This window comes from Musa acuminata, chromosome BXJ2-6, assembly GCF_036884655.1.
Source record: "Musa acuminata AAA Group cultivar baxijiao chromosome BXJ2-6, Cavendish_Baxijiao_AAA, whole genome shotgun sequence".
Lineage (NCBI taxonomy): Eukaryota > Viridiplantae > Streptophyta > Magnoliopsida > Zingiberales > Musaceae > Musa > Musa acuminata.
The window spans coordinates 14,313,102-14,327,433 of NC_088343.1; the positions used below are offsets into that span (position 1 = coordinate 14,313,102).

Consider the following 14,332-nt stretch of genomic DNA (forward strand, 5'->3'; position numbering starts at 1 on the left):
GGGATCCTCTTCATGACCTTCACATCTCCATTGGTGACGTGGACCGTCTAGATTCTTCCGAGCTTGGCGAGACGTCACATCGGATGGTCGGGGCCTGGACGGACCCGTCTCCTTGTGGAGTGGATCCGACCGCCTTCTTCCCTCCTTAGGGTTTCCACGTTGAATCGAAAAGATCGGGACGAGTTGGGCCACCGAGAGCGCGCGCGTCGCCGACTCGAACGACTCATCTCCACGCCTCGGACAAATATTCCAATAACACGACGTTAAAAACAGAAAAATAGAAGGCTTTTTTTGATGTACAAAGCGACTGAGCAAAATATTCCAATAACACATCAGTGTTTAACATTGCATCACAGCCATCCATTTGATGTACAAAGCGACTGAGCAAGGAGATCGGACGGATGCCTTTTTTTTCCCCCGTGTGGCAGGAAAAAAATTCAACCAATATCAGTAAGAAAAATGAAACAAATATAAAAAAAGGAATTCTTAATAGAGGGGAAGGGGGTGGTCGCGCCATATCCTTCTCAACTCGGAACACTATAATTTCCCTCCTTTCCCTCGTTTTCTTCTCTGCGCCTTTTTGACCCCCCACACCCCAATCCCCCCCCGGCGCACGCCCTCTTCCCTCGTCCTCGTCCACCTCGATCCGGAGATCCCACATCTCTGATCTGAACCCCTGCCTCGATCGGCCCCCCGCCGCTTTCCCCCTGCCGGAATCCGACTAGGAATGAGGCATATGCCACGGGTTCTGTATCGGTGGACGATCTGGGTGTGTTAGCCTGGAGATCGGTGGTCTGTGGGGTTTCTGTTTTGTTTTTGGGGTCATTTTGCGGGTGCCCGTTTGATGTCGGGCGGCCGAGCTGCTGGGAGCCGCTCCGCACAGGCGTCAACACCGATCCTCCAACAGCCGAAGCAGCGGCGGCGCGTGCTGTTCTCCTCGGCGAGGCCGCCTTTTGTTACCCCGGACGAGTACCACAGCTTCCCTGCGCCCCATGGGCGGCCGATCGCCGGCAACGAGATGGTCGATGCCCTGGTCATTAAATCCCCTGTGAGTTCCCGCTGGGATTTTGTCATTTCGTTTTATTTGTGCTCGACGAACTGAGACATTTCACCCGATTGCATGTCAATTATCTTGCGCCTCTCCTTGTTTTGTATAGACTTAAACGATTTGCTTATTTATTTGGATTATAATTTTTAAGAAGTTAGAGACGACAGTTTTTGTTCATACGAAGTATGACCTCGTAGATCTAAATTTCTTTACTAGTTTACATTTTCGATATAAATAAATGTTTGCAAAAGATACGTTGCAGTGTTAAATTTGGAGTCTCCAGTTACTACTGACCAAAGCTGAGAAATTTAGCCATCTCATGCAGCGATATGCAACATCTACTGTCTAACATTTTGTGCTTCCATGCTTTTATACTTTGATCTTAAGATTCTGTGAAATCCCAAATATAAGCTGTGTTACAAAGTATTGTCTATAACTACAATTTATCTCTAGTTGATGCTTTTATGGAACTTAAAGAGTAAAAAGAGACAAACTCTGAAGCTTCCAGAGGAAACTACATGCAAAACATGGTACCAATGTCTGCTTCAAGTTGTTGATGTACAACGAAATTATATAATGAATTGCTCACGATATTGCTTCAGTTCATGAATGTATGATTGATCTGTATAACGAATTGCTCACATGCTTAAAGGGACCTACAAGGTGAAGAACTGTATGCATCCTTATGGATTCTCTTTATGAAATTGTGATAGGATGTAATAATGATTTCCTTTAGTGTTTGCTGAGAGGTTGTAAGTCATATCAAAATGCAAAGTTACTATTTTCATTCTCATTTTTCAAGATTGTTAAAATTATATCATGCACTGCTAAGATGGCATATGTGATTTCTTAGGGCAGTTTATGGGGATTGTTCAGATATATTGTTCATCAACCATAGAATTGCTAGTGACAGCAGAAGTCAGAAGTCTCTTTCACTGAACGATGAGCCAGAAAACATATAACTGCAAAATGCATATGCCTCAACACTACTTTTCTTAGTCTATTCATTTAGGGATTAACTTTGTTACATAGGTTTTAAACATATGGATGCTTAGATATCAGAAGTAAATTCTCTTGGAGAGGATTAAGGGTGATCAAACCACAGAGAGTATTGTGTTTCAGTATTGCCAAAAGAATTGCTTTAATCTTGTGTGTTCATGACCTTGCAATAATATGTTATTGTGACATGGTCCTATTATCTCATTTTGGCCTGAAGAAAGTTTCTTCTAGATGCTACCAAGATTTTGTGTGTACTTTGAATTGGCAATCCAATTCATCTCCTACTTAAGGTACTACCTTGGTTTGTAATTATCAAGCCGCACCTTTTATTTACCTGTTGAATTTATTATTAGTTCTAATAGCTTCATGGTTGATGTGATTTTTTTTAACCATAAAATTCCTCTAAATCAATGTACAAGCAGTTTGATGAAATTGAACATTTTGCAAAAACATGTGCCTTTGAATTTTTTGCCAAAGAGAAAGGTCGCATGCATGAAATTTGGTTAAAAGCCAAGAATTCTATCATGTGATACAGAATGATCACAGTGAGTCTAATTGGGTCAAATTGGTGTATAAGAGTTTTATTATGGTTATTTTGTAGGTTAGACAAGTTCCTTTTGCGAATTTTAAAGGTTTATTTAGATGGGATTTTGCAGGTTGATGAGATTGCCAAAAAATGATAAGTTTTCCTTCACAATAGCTCTTAGAATCTGATTTTTTTTTAATCAATTGAGTAATTACTTGCTTTCTTCACTCTTGTTCTATGGTTCGAAGTGTTATCTTCTCGAATTGGAGAAACCCTTGAAATGAGAGCTATATGCTATACATTAACTTCATTCTTAAATGTATAATGTCCCTAGAATCTACTTAAGAAGTCCTGTTTATCCTACTTTGGTAAAATAATTGGACAGCTGAAGGCATCCTGTTTCATCTTCCAGAAGAATCACTTGTAGATATTATTCACTCGTTTTAGAGTCTACTGTTATTTTGACTGTTTACGTATGGGTAGGAATAGGGTAGCTACCCTTCTTTTTTTCCTGAGATGGAGTAGGTTTAATTAAAGTTTACCTAAAAGTGAGGCTGCTCTGGTTTAGTAATTACCGTAGTACCATGGCTTGATATTAAACACTCCAGCAAGAGTGGCTTGAAACAAACAATCTGACATAAAGTTTACTCTTGATTGGAGTAGTGTAGGGATTCAAGGTCATTTGACTTGAACTTTAGAATCAGTTCACATGCGGAGAAGGATGTTATAATGTATAACTATAAAGTTATGCTTAAGCATTTTAAATTTTGTTTGAGAGAATTCTTTGTTCAACCAAATTTTAAGATTGTGGAAGTAATATTTGTTCTGGATAGGATTTCTAGATTTGCTCTTGGATGGATTAGAAGATGTCTCTAGTAGTTTTGGGTAGAGAAACTTGATCGGTTGGTTTTAGTGGTTCATCTCTTTTTGCCTATCGTGCCTGTGGTAAAGAACTAGGTTGTAGTGAAGTTCTTATAGAAATCCTATAAAAGTTTAGACTCTGTGTTTATATTAGTCAAGTAAGAAATCTTGTTTTTAGTTCCAGGAAAGATATGACATTCTGACCATTGTGCAGCATATATTTAAGGAGAAATATAGGAGGCCCCAATTGCAAGGACTTTCTTCTTATAACAGAATTCAGTAATTCAATAATTATAATTGCAGGCACTTAACTGCACCATCTGTGCTGAGGAAGAGAATATCATGCTTATTGTTTTGAAATAAATTTGTGTTTGTCCTTTGCATTATTATGTAAGAAATCTCAATATTAATGTGTGTGAGTTGTCACCTATGGTGGAACCTAATTATATTATGAGATTTTTTGCCATCAAATTCGATAAGATGTCTATAGGCTATAAATATTGTTTATTTTTGAAGTTGTGACTCTAGTTGAATGATATTTCACATTTTAGTCAAAGCAGAAGCCTGAAAACAAGGATAATGAGGCTGCAGTGTCAAGCGAGTTGAAGACTAGTCCTGGTTATGCTGGAGCTAATAATCCTCTTCTCACACCGGTAACAGGAAAGGGAGGAAAAACAAATGGCAGATCCAAGGTAGCAAAGTACAATAAGTCTGGACCTCAGACCCCTATGTCAACTGTTGGTGAGTAGATTCATCATTTAAATACCATAAAAACATATTAATGCTGTTACTATTATACATAAACCTATCTGGTAACTGGTTAAGAAGTTAATGTTGTTCTTAGACTAGTCAGACCATCAAGCTATGACAATGATATTTCCAATTAAATATCTTGGTTTAATCTCTATGATTTGGGTCCATGCAGGTTCAGCCTCGGGCAATGTTCTCACTCCTGTTGGTACTTGTCGTTACGATAGTTCTCTAGGTGAACAAAGTCATGGTTAATTTGAATTCTGTCTGGAAAAGCTTGAAGCTTAAGTGATTAATTTGGAATTCTTTCTGCTTTTGTTTCTGACATATTGCATTTTGCAACTACATTTTCAGGACTCTTGACTAAAAGGTTTATCAGTTTGCTTAAACAAGCACAAGATGGCATCCTTGATTTGAATAATGCTGCAGAAACACTTGAGGTATTACGGATTACTACTATTTTAAATAACTCTTTATGTTTATCTGTACTTAGAGACACAAGTTAGAGTAATGCTATTGTCTAGGTGCAAAAGAGGCGGATATATGACATCACTAATGTCCTTGAAGGGATTGGACTGATAGAAAAGAAACTCAAGAACAAAATCTGTTGGAAGTAATTCATCTGTTTCCTCTTGGAAATTTCTCCTTTTTTTTTTCTTAATGAAATGATCTTGGCTTCTCCCAATATGAGGAACAATTTACATGGTACATCACTCATAGATCATTGCACGACAGGGGATTAGATAATGCGAGGCCAGGGGAGGTTGATGACGATCTTTCAGTACTACAGGTGCCAGACATGTTTTTTCCTTGCCATAAACAAAATCCACTCCTCTCGGTCTATGTCTAAACTGAGTCTAGATTTTGAAAATGAGCTCACCTGGATTCTCTTATTTGTATTCTCTTCAGGCAGAAATTAAAAAACTTGCATTGCAAGAGCATGGATTGGATGACCGTATCAGGTTGGATTTAGTAGGCCTGATAAACTATTGATGTGAAATATCTTACCAAATATTCTGAATTGTATTTCACAGCAAAATACAAGAAAGATTACGGGTGTTTTCTGAAGATGAAAGAAACCAGAGGTAAGTGCTTTTTTTTTGTGCATTTACATCCTACATATGTAGCTAACCATCTTCTACAACATTTGTGGATTCAGGTGGCTTTATGTGACTGAAGATGACATCAAAGGTCTTCCTTGTTTTCAGGTTTTTCTCTGTTTCCTTGTTTCCTTAGAATTTAGCAAATATATATTGTCTGCTACTCTGTTATGAGTAACATTACCTGATATTCGTGCCTCTTGTACGCAGAATGAAACACTTATAGCAATAAAGGCACCTCATGGTACTACACTGGAAGTTCCAGATCCTGATGAGGTGCAAAGCGGCTAAGTTTTGGACCAAGTTGTTTCAGTTTTTTATTTCATAAATTAACTAGAAATTCTTCCTCCACATGCAGGCTGGTGAATATCCACAAAGGAGATACAGAATTGTCCTAAGAAGCACAATGGGTCCAATAGATGTTTACCTTGTTAGGTAATAATGCCTTTTCAGTTGTCACTTTGAACATTAGGCTTGATGGACAAGTACTTGAATTATGCTCTTCTCTTTGTCCCTTTTGTTTATCCCTTTGTCTTGTTTTTCCTTGTTGCTAGTCAATTTGAGGAGAAATTTGAGGAGATGAACCGTATTGAGACACCTTTGAGGCTCAATCCCATGGCAGATTCACAGACTGTTGAGAACTCCATGTTGGCGATTGCCACAGAAGAGAGCAGAAGAAAGGAAACGGAATTTAAGGATCAAGATTGTCAGAGGGCATGCCCTGACATAAGTTCCTCACAGGATGCTGGTGGTGGTATGATGAAGATTGTTCCTTGTGATGTTGACGTAAGTTCAGCTACTGAGTATACAAACCTTAACCCGATTAATATAAGTTATACCTGTGAGGGACAGCTTATAATGGAGATTTAAGTAAATGTCCACCCACCATATGGAACTTTCCTCTGATGTCTGAATGATCTGACTCTTCTATATTTTGGTAGTCGGCCCTATATCTTTATTTATTGTACCTGTTAAAAGAGTAAGATAAGCAAGCCATTAGCAGCTTTGTTCTTATAGCCCGTAAGTGCATATTTGAGTTGAACGAATCTGCTTTTATGAAGATGATTGTTTCTATTTTGCAGACTGATGCTGATTACTGGCTTCTATCAGAGTCTGGAGTCAGCATTACAGATATGTGGAAGACATCACGTATCCTTAAGACATCATTCTTCGTTTAGTCTTTGCTGTTTAACTGTTGTAAATTTTACTTGAAATCCTTAGCTTAATCTTTAGCGGAGGTCCAGTGGGATCGGATCTGTGCGTTTAGCACGGACGACTTCGTTACAAGTGGTGCTGGCACACCTCGGCCACCGGCTCCAACATCTGGTGTTATTGACCCTTTGACACAAACTCTACTCGGAAATAAATGCAGGGCAGACAATCTGTGACATTAAAATTGAAAACTTCATTCTCCAGGTGCATTAAAATTCTCATCTCACTGCCACAAAAGTCAAACCGGGAAACAATTCGGTGATCAAAGAATTAAGAGGTGAGGCTATGCAAGAGCACTCTCGATTCCGAGAACTAGCCACTGCAGTCCTATGTGTTGGATCGAGTATACATCTTACTGTATTGTTCATGTACGAAGATATAAACTCATCTTCATTTATCTACACATCTTCCTCTATGCTCCTAAATGTGACCAGTCTCATCCTGACTGTTTTCCGTTTTATTAAGCAGAATGCAACTATTTAAACATATCTTGAGGCTGCTGTTCATTTTGTTTTGACTACAGATTGAGAAAGGTGCATTGCTTTTCATAAAATGCAAGCTAGTCATTCAAAGGCGCTAACGTTTCTTCATGTCATTTGCAGATATCAATTCTTAACGACGATGGCTTCTTGTCTATCTTTTCCTAACCTAACGTTGGCTTTCCTCCCTCTTTGGAGCCATATATATCTCTGCAAAAAAGGAGAAGCAAGAAAAAGAAAGACCATATGGATAAAGCAGGATATTAGAGTGCTTGAGGTACAAATAAATTCAGCTATCATGTTAAAACAAATTAATTATTATTAATCCTGAAGCTGGTACAAAAATGCATGGGCCATGAACAGCAGTTATGTGTATTTTTTACAGTCTGATAAGGGCTTAAAAAGAAAAAAAAGCAACAATTTCCAAAACCCATAGAAAAATATGATGAAAATCTGAAAGATAAACTAAAAAAATTAAGGTTCTCCAAACACACTTCAGCACTTGGGGTTTTGAAACATTAGTCTCTTTGCGTCAACATTGTCCTTGAATAACTCATCAATTCTCGGAAAAGTTTTGATGCTAATGCTGATACCGTTGAGCACGATGAAATCAGGCTTGATCTTACATTATTGTGGACGTTGGATCGTTGTTAATGCAGCACTGTTAACGCCAGTTTGACTTGGGTACCACCATTGTTAATGCAACAATGTCAACGCCAATTTGACTTGCCAACCACCATGCAAGAAAGAACCAGTGATAAGAGACAGATCTGAACTCGCATTGATCAGTAATATGGTTAGTTCAGAAATAAAGAATCTAAAAACTATTAGCTACCTTAGTTGGTAGAGAGTTTGATAATAAATCGTAAGATTTTAGACACAAATCTTATTTTTATTATTTATTTATTTATTTATTTCTTAAATATAGGCATGCAATCATCTTACCATAGATAATAAACTAATCCCATATTCCAGCCATAAGCCACTCGAATGGTTCAAAGCAACTAAGATATATGCATCGCACCATCCAACCCAATTTGCGTTGAATGCAGAACAGAAATGCCTTAGCAATTTCATATTTTAGTGTCTAAAAAGCAAAAAAAAAAAAAAAAAAAGATAATTTCCGAAACGCACTCAGGAAAAATAGTATAAAATTCAATAACCTGTATCTTACATGTACACTGTGCATGAGTTGCATTTTCATTAACTTGTCATTTGTATATTCACATGACAATGGTTGCACGTATTTGCAAACATCAGAATCTCTACCATATACTAGAGATGAAGTTTCTGTGAGAAACGAAAAAACAAGACTAAAATCAAATTCACAGTTCTATTTCCTTTCAACTCAAACTTGGGGTGATCCAGACCCGGTGCTTGCGGGGACGGCGACGTCGCTCACCCATTCTCACGACGCTTCTGATGCTACGATTCTCTATGTGGTAAACGTAGGCCGCGTAATTTGACCATGCATCAGTAGAGTATATATAGTTACCACGACACTCCACTTCAGGAGCCGAAACCGAGATCATATGATCATCATTTAGGAACAGTGCTTCATCATCCAGGCTGTCGATCTTGATCCAAGCCTTGTTCTCAGATCGAGTCGGAACAGGTCGACATGCCAGGGTTTACGAATGCAGACCAGCGATATATTTCCCTGAGACTCAACCAGGAACATGTCTCCGTCGTATGCTTGATACCTATCTATGGGAGGTGGCACGTACAACCCGAAGAGGAAGCATCTGAAAACTAAGTAAAGTGCCCGCTCTGGCAATGTAACGCATAGAACCTCCCCTGAAAACTGACGACTGACTTGAAATATTTGACAAAGATACTGTATTCGACGGTCCAAAACTTGTCTCCTGGCCTCCAAATATGGATATTGTGTTCATGACTTGCGAGGAGGATGCAGCCGGGGTTCGCCGTAGACGAAGACACGTAAAGGAACCTTATGCCGGTATGGCAGAGTGCTGGAAGGTCCATTTTCACTCGAGAGAAAGGATTCAATAGAGAGATCGTGTTGTTACTCTAGTGGGGCTGCAGCACGATAAGAAATCTCTAAGTTGTCGAGATCATGATTTATATATTAAAAAAAATCTTAAGTTATAATTCAAAAAATCATGATTCATAAAAAAATATCTTCGAGAACACATAATAAAATATCTTGATTCATAAAAGATTTCAAGTTATAATTTCGAGGAATCAAAATCATAAAAACTTATTCAAATTTAAATAATTAAAGCATCAAAATCACTTTCAAGAAATTTAAAATGACATAGATAGATTTATTAATTTCTTAGGATCTCTTGTTAAAAATTTTAATAAATTTTTGGGGATAGAGTCATTTTCAAGAAAAATAATTAAGTGAATCTAACTTTTCATACTTAGTGCAAAGAATTAACATGCAATAGTCATGCTCATTAATTAATTTTTTTTTTAATTTCAAAATCACTAGAAAGAGAAGCATGATCCCTCTTTTGTTTTTTTTATTTTTTATATATTAATTAATAAATAACTCATGAAAAGCATCAAGTAATTTCATAGTAAAGTAAAGGGGTTTTGGTTGAGTCACTTACCTCATTGTCTAAAGCCATCAAAGCTTAGTTCGTAATCTTGTCTTGGAATGCACTCATTTCATCCTCCACTATCGCCTTAGACAATGAGGATTCTTGCTAGTACTTTCTTCTTTAGTTGTGAATATTCACTTTTGAAATGCCCCAGCCGATTGCATTCGTAGTAAATTGTTTTGTCATTTTTTTAGTTTATTTTTATTTTTAATTATTATTTTATAAACTTTTTAAATTTTATAGGAGGAAGTTCAAAGTCATCATCATCACTTAAGTTATCACTCAAGTTGTATTCTATTGTTCGAAGTGTTAAATCCTTTATGTTCTTTAGAAGGTAATTCTCATATTCATCATGTTCAATATAAATTATTTCATAGGTCATCAAAGACCCAATAAGTTCTTGGAGCGAAAAATTATTTAAGTCCTTCACTTTTTGTATTGCAGTTACTTTCGGATCCTAATTTTTAGGAAGAGAACATAAAATTTTATTAATAAGTTTAAGATTCAAAAAAATTTTACCAAGTGCTTTCAAATGATTGATGACATCCATAAAATGGGTTTGTTAATAATACTTTTGCTTGGCTTCATTCGAAACAATTCAAAATTATGCATCAAAATATTTATTTTAGACTCTTTAACTTTACTAGTACCTTTGTGTGTGATTTTAAGTGTGTGCCAAATCTCATAAGCCATTTCGCAAATAGAAACTCGATTGAATTCATTTTTATGCAAAGCACAAAACAAAGTATTCGTAACTTTGGCATTAAAAAAGAAAGTCATTTTCTTCAAATCATTCCATTTGGAAAAGAAGATTTTTGAAATATATTTTTAATGATATTCCATAACTCGAAATCAATAGAAATTAAAAAAATCTTCATTCTAGTTTTCTTATAATTCGTTCCATTGAACATGGGAGGATGTGTGATAGAATTACCCTTTTGATTACCGATAAAAACTATCTCTCTTGGGTTTTAAACCAAATTGAGAGTAACATAGCTTTGATACAAACTGTTAGGATCAAGTCGATACTAAGAGGGGCGGGAGGGAATTAGTGCTTATATAAAAACTGTAACGATTCGAAAATCTCGTTCGATAATAGCTCATATCGAAAATATGCTTGACTTGAAAGTATATTCATAAGCATAGTGAAAGTAATAAGCAAGTAAATCAGTTTGTAATATAAATAAAAAATATAAAAAAATACAAACTAAGTTTTATAGTGGTTCGGTTGTCGTAACCTACATCCACTCCTAATTCCTCTTTACTTGAGGCCACCAGTTTTCACTACCGATATTCTTTCAATGGGCGAAAATCAATTACCTTTATAACTCTTTCTCCTTTTCGTAGGCTTAGGAGAGGACCTTTACACTTCTCTTTTAGACCCCACTCCTCTTTTAGAAAACTTCTAACTGGAGTAGATGACTATAAATCCTAAGGGAGTTTCTAATTTTTTCATAAGGATTCTTTCCATATTTTTCAACTCAATTTCATGCATTTGCCAAGCAAAAATATCTGGGGTATTTATAGACCCCAAATGACTTTAAAAATGGAGCCAAAAAAGTCTCATATTGGGTTTCTCGGGTTCTGGCGATACCACCACCTATGTTGGGCGGTACCACCGCTTGTAGCAATGAGACTAGGTAATACCACCGTCCAATCTGGTGGTATCATTGCTTGACACTAGGTTGTACCATTGCTTGACACTATCTCGGAGATTATGTCTTGCAGATTGAGCTTTTATGGGTGCCATCGCTTGACCCAACTTTTAGATTACTAAATTGGTCTTTCTCTTGGCCCAAAATAGCCCCAACGTAGGTCCAATTGACCCATAATTGAGTTGGCTTAATTATATTTTAAACCAAATTAATTACAACTAAAACTATTCAATTATTGCAAAGCATTAATCACATATTGTCCGACATGTCATTCGTTCATCAGTGCTTCGTCTAATCCTTCAACGTATCGTCCTTTTTTGGGGCCTTTTGCCTAATCGGCTTATTGATCTTCGTAACTCCGATCTCCTTGGCGCAATGTCTGCTCTTTTATGCCCGATGCCCGAAGTCATGACACGAAGCCTTCTACCGACACGTCGATCGATTCTCCGGCTCGACGTTCAATCTTCTGACATGTTCCACTCCGGCCCAACATTGATTCTTCCAGCTTTAATTATCTCTTCATGATTGAAGCTAATCTTGTGTTACACAAAATACATATTAAATCATAAACGCTATCATTTAGTTTCATCGTTTGAGATTTAACATAAATGAGTACAAATACATTTCTCAGGAGAATCTTCATAAATTATTATGGATAACTTTTTTGTTAAATTTCTAAATAGATAACTTATAGATTATTATTCCTAAGTTTGTATTATATTATATTGTTGAATCTCGTATTTTGATGATGAAACTACTTGATATATGTTTATGATTTAATCTGCGTTTTGAGTGACGCAGGATGCTTTGATCAGGATGAGACAATTAAAGCAGGAAAATCATGTTGTGCCGGAGGAACATGTCAGAAGATTGGACGTCGGGCCGGTGGATCGGTCGACGTATCGACAGAAGGCTTCGGGCCGTGGACTCGGGCATCGGGCCAAGTAGAGCGGGTATTGTGCCAAGGATATCGGAGTTGCGGAGTCAACTGGCCGATTGGGCAATAGGCCGCAGGAGAGGACGATGCGCCGAAGAATCAGACGAAGCGTCGAGGGACTAATGACATGCCGGACAACTTGGTTAATTGCTTAGGATTAATTGTCTCGATCGAAGTTTTGTTTTAAGTGTGCAGGATTAACTACGATGAAAGATAGACAAGCAGCAGGAGTTGCGCCGGAGTCAAGTTCATGATCACGTTGGGAGTTCGAGAGTTCGACGGAAGTACGGACGGTCGTCGGAGGTTCTGCGAGAACAGATCCGAGAAGTCCAGAAGCTTGCCAAGCGAAGCTCGTCGGAACTCGCCAAGTGGATCGTCGCAAAGTCCAGGAGTTTGCCGGAAGTCCGCAGAAGCATCACCGAGGGTTCATCGGATGATCGACGGAAGTTCGCCGGAAACTCGCCGGAAGAAGCGATTGACGTACCGAAGCAAAGCTGCAGAAATTGTCTTAGATTTAATCGTAGTTAGCACGGTGATTAAGTTAGAAATGGGAGGTGATCCCATTAGCTTAATCCTGGGGCAATTGGGCCCCTGAAGAACTCAAGTTGGGTCGAATGGTTCAACCCATTCGAACCCAAGTAGCTGTGGGAGGTGCAACCGCCCAGGCAGGGAGGTGCCACCGCCCAGGCTAAGTCTCCCAGCGAGACTGGGCGGTGCAACCGCCCCAGCCAAGAGGTGCAATCGCCCAGGGCTCAGTCTCCAAGCGAGACTGGGCGGTGCAACCTCCTCTGTCGAGAGGTAGCACCGCCAGAGCTCAAGTTCCGAGCTCTGGCAGGCGATGCAACCACCGAGCTCGGTCTTCGAGCTCTAGCAGAGAGGTGCAACCTCTCTGGACAGGAGATGCACCGCCTGAGCTCGGTCTTCGAGCTTTGGCAGAGTGGTGCAACCACCTCTGGCAGAGAGGTGCAACCACCTCTGGCAGAGAAGAGAAACTTCTCTGGTCAGGAGATGCACCGCCTGAGCTCGGTCTTCGAGCTCTGGCAGGAAGGTGCAACCACCCCTGACAGAGAAGGTGGAACCGTCCGAGCTCAGTCTTCGAGCTCTGCCAGGCGGTGCCACCTCTCCAGTCGAGAGGTGCAACCGCCTGAGCTCAGACTTCGAGCTCTGCCAGGCGGTGCCACCTCTCCAGTCAAGAGGTGCAACCGCCTGATCCCGGAATTCCGGGATTTGATCGTTTTGAGCTCGAAATTTGAATTGGGTTGGGGCCTATAAATACCCCACCCATTCAGCACTGAAAAGATACAGACCTACACCGAAATCTTGATCTTTTCTGTGATTCTAAGAGCTCAAAAGTGTTGTAAAGCCTTTAAGTCTCTTCCTTCTGTTCTTCAAGTTTTCAGTTGTAAAGTGAGGAGAGAAAGGTCTGTAAAGGTTGTCTCCTGAGCCTGTCAAAAGGAGAGAAACTGTAAAAGGGAAGTTTGGTCTTCGCCTATTGAAGGAAGGCCCCTAGTTGACGTCGGCAACCTCGTCGGTGGAGGAAGCCAAAAGTGGAGTAGGTCAAGGCTGACCGAACCACTCTAAATCTCTGGTTTGCGTTTATTTTTTAGCACTTTATCATTACTGCAAACCTCCTCCATTACTACTGTTCTCTGCGCTCTCACGAACAAGTTCTAAGTGCTGTTCTTCCGAATCTGCATTCAGACGTAAATTCGTATTTTCGTACATTACAGTTTACGTTTACGTTTGATTCTGCAGAACTGTCTTCCGTGCTTTTACGAAAGAGTTTCTTTGCAGTTTACACTTACATTTTGATCCTATTGATAACTGCAAACTGTCCTCTACAATTTTACGAACGAGTTTCAACACTTAGACGCAAACTGTGTTTAGACGCAAACTGCGCTTAGACGCAAACTGCGCTTAGACGCAAACTGTGTTTAGACGCAAACTGCGCTTAGACGCAATCTGCGCTTAGACGCAAACTGCACTTAGATACAAACTGAGAATTAGCTTTTGCATCATAATAGCTTTTATTGAACGAACGCAGCTTTTGGTTTTTAATCGCTGTAAGATTTCCGCTGCACTAATTCACCCCCCCCCCCCCTCTTAGTGCTCTCGATCCTAACAATTGGTATCAGAGCGGGGTATCTCTCATTTCGGATTTACACCCGAGAGAAATGGCTCTTCAAGAGGGCTTT

At 39.1% G+C, this 14,332-nt stretch overlaps 1 protein-coding gene across 3 annotated transcripts; it reads left to right on the top strand.

Moving 5' to 3' along the window:
- The first annotated feature begins 534 nt into the window (after positions 1–534).
- LOC135584251 (transcription factor E2FB-like) lies at positions 535–7,416 on the top strand. 3 transcript variants are annotated; one of them, XR_010487823.1, is made up of 16 exons: positions 536–1,048; positions 3,986–4,175; positions 4,360–4,419; positions 4,539–4,624; positions 4,709–4,797; positions 4,920–4,974; positions 5,094–5,146; positions 5,219–5,269; positions 5,344–5,392; positions 5,495–5,560; positions 5,643–5,719; positions 5,839–6,070; positions 6,367–6,433; positions 6,518–6,864; positions 6,965–7,029; positions 7,099–7,416. XR_010487823.1 is itself a non-coding variant. In XM_065113017.1 (14 exons), the coding sequence occupies exons 1-14, from the start codon at positions 845–847 to the stop codon at positions 6,670–6,672; spliced, it is 1,425 nt and encodes a 474-aa protein (XP_064969089.1). In that variant the 5' UTR covers positions 535–844; the 3' UTR covers positions 6,673–6,984. The 3 variants fall into 3 exon arrangements, 2 of the variants coding, with proteins under 2 accessions (XP_064969089.1, XP_064969088.1); XM_065113017.1 differs by lacking the exon at positions 7,099–7,416 and having other exon boundaries at positions 535–1,048; positions 3,995–4,175; positions 6,518–6,984; XM_065113016.1 differs by lacking the exon at positions 7,099–7,416 and having other exon boundaries at positions 6,518–6,984.
- Positions 7,417–14,332: the final 6,916 nt, after the last annotated feature.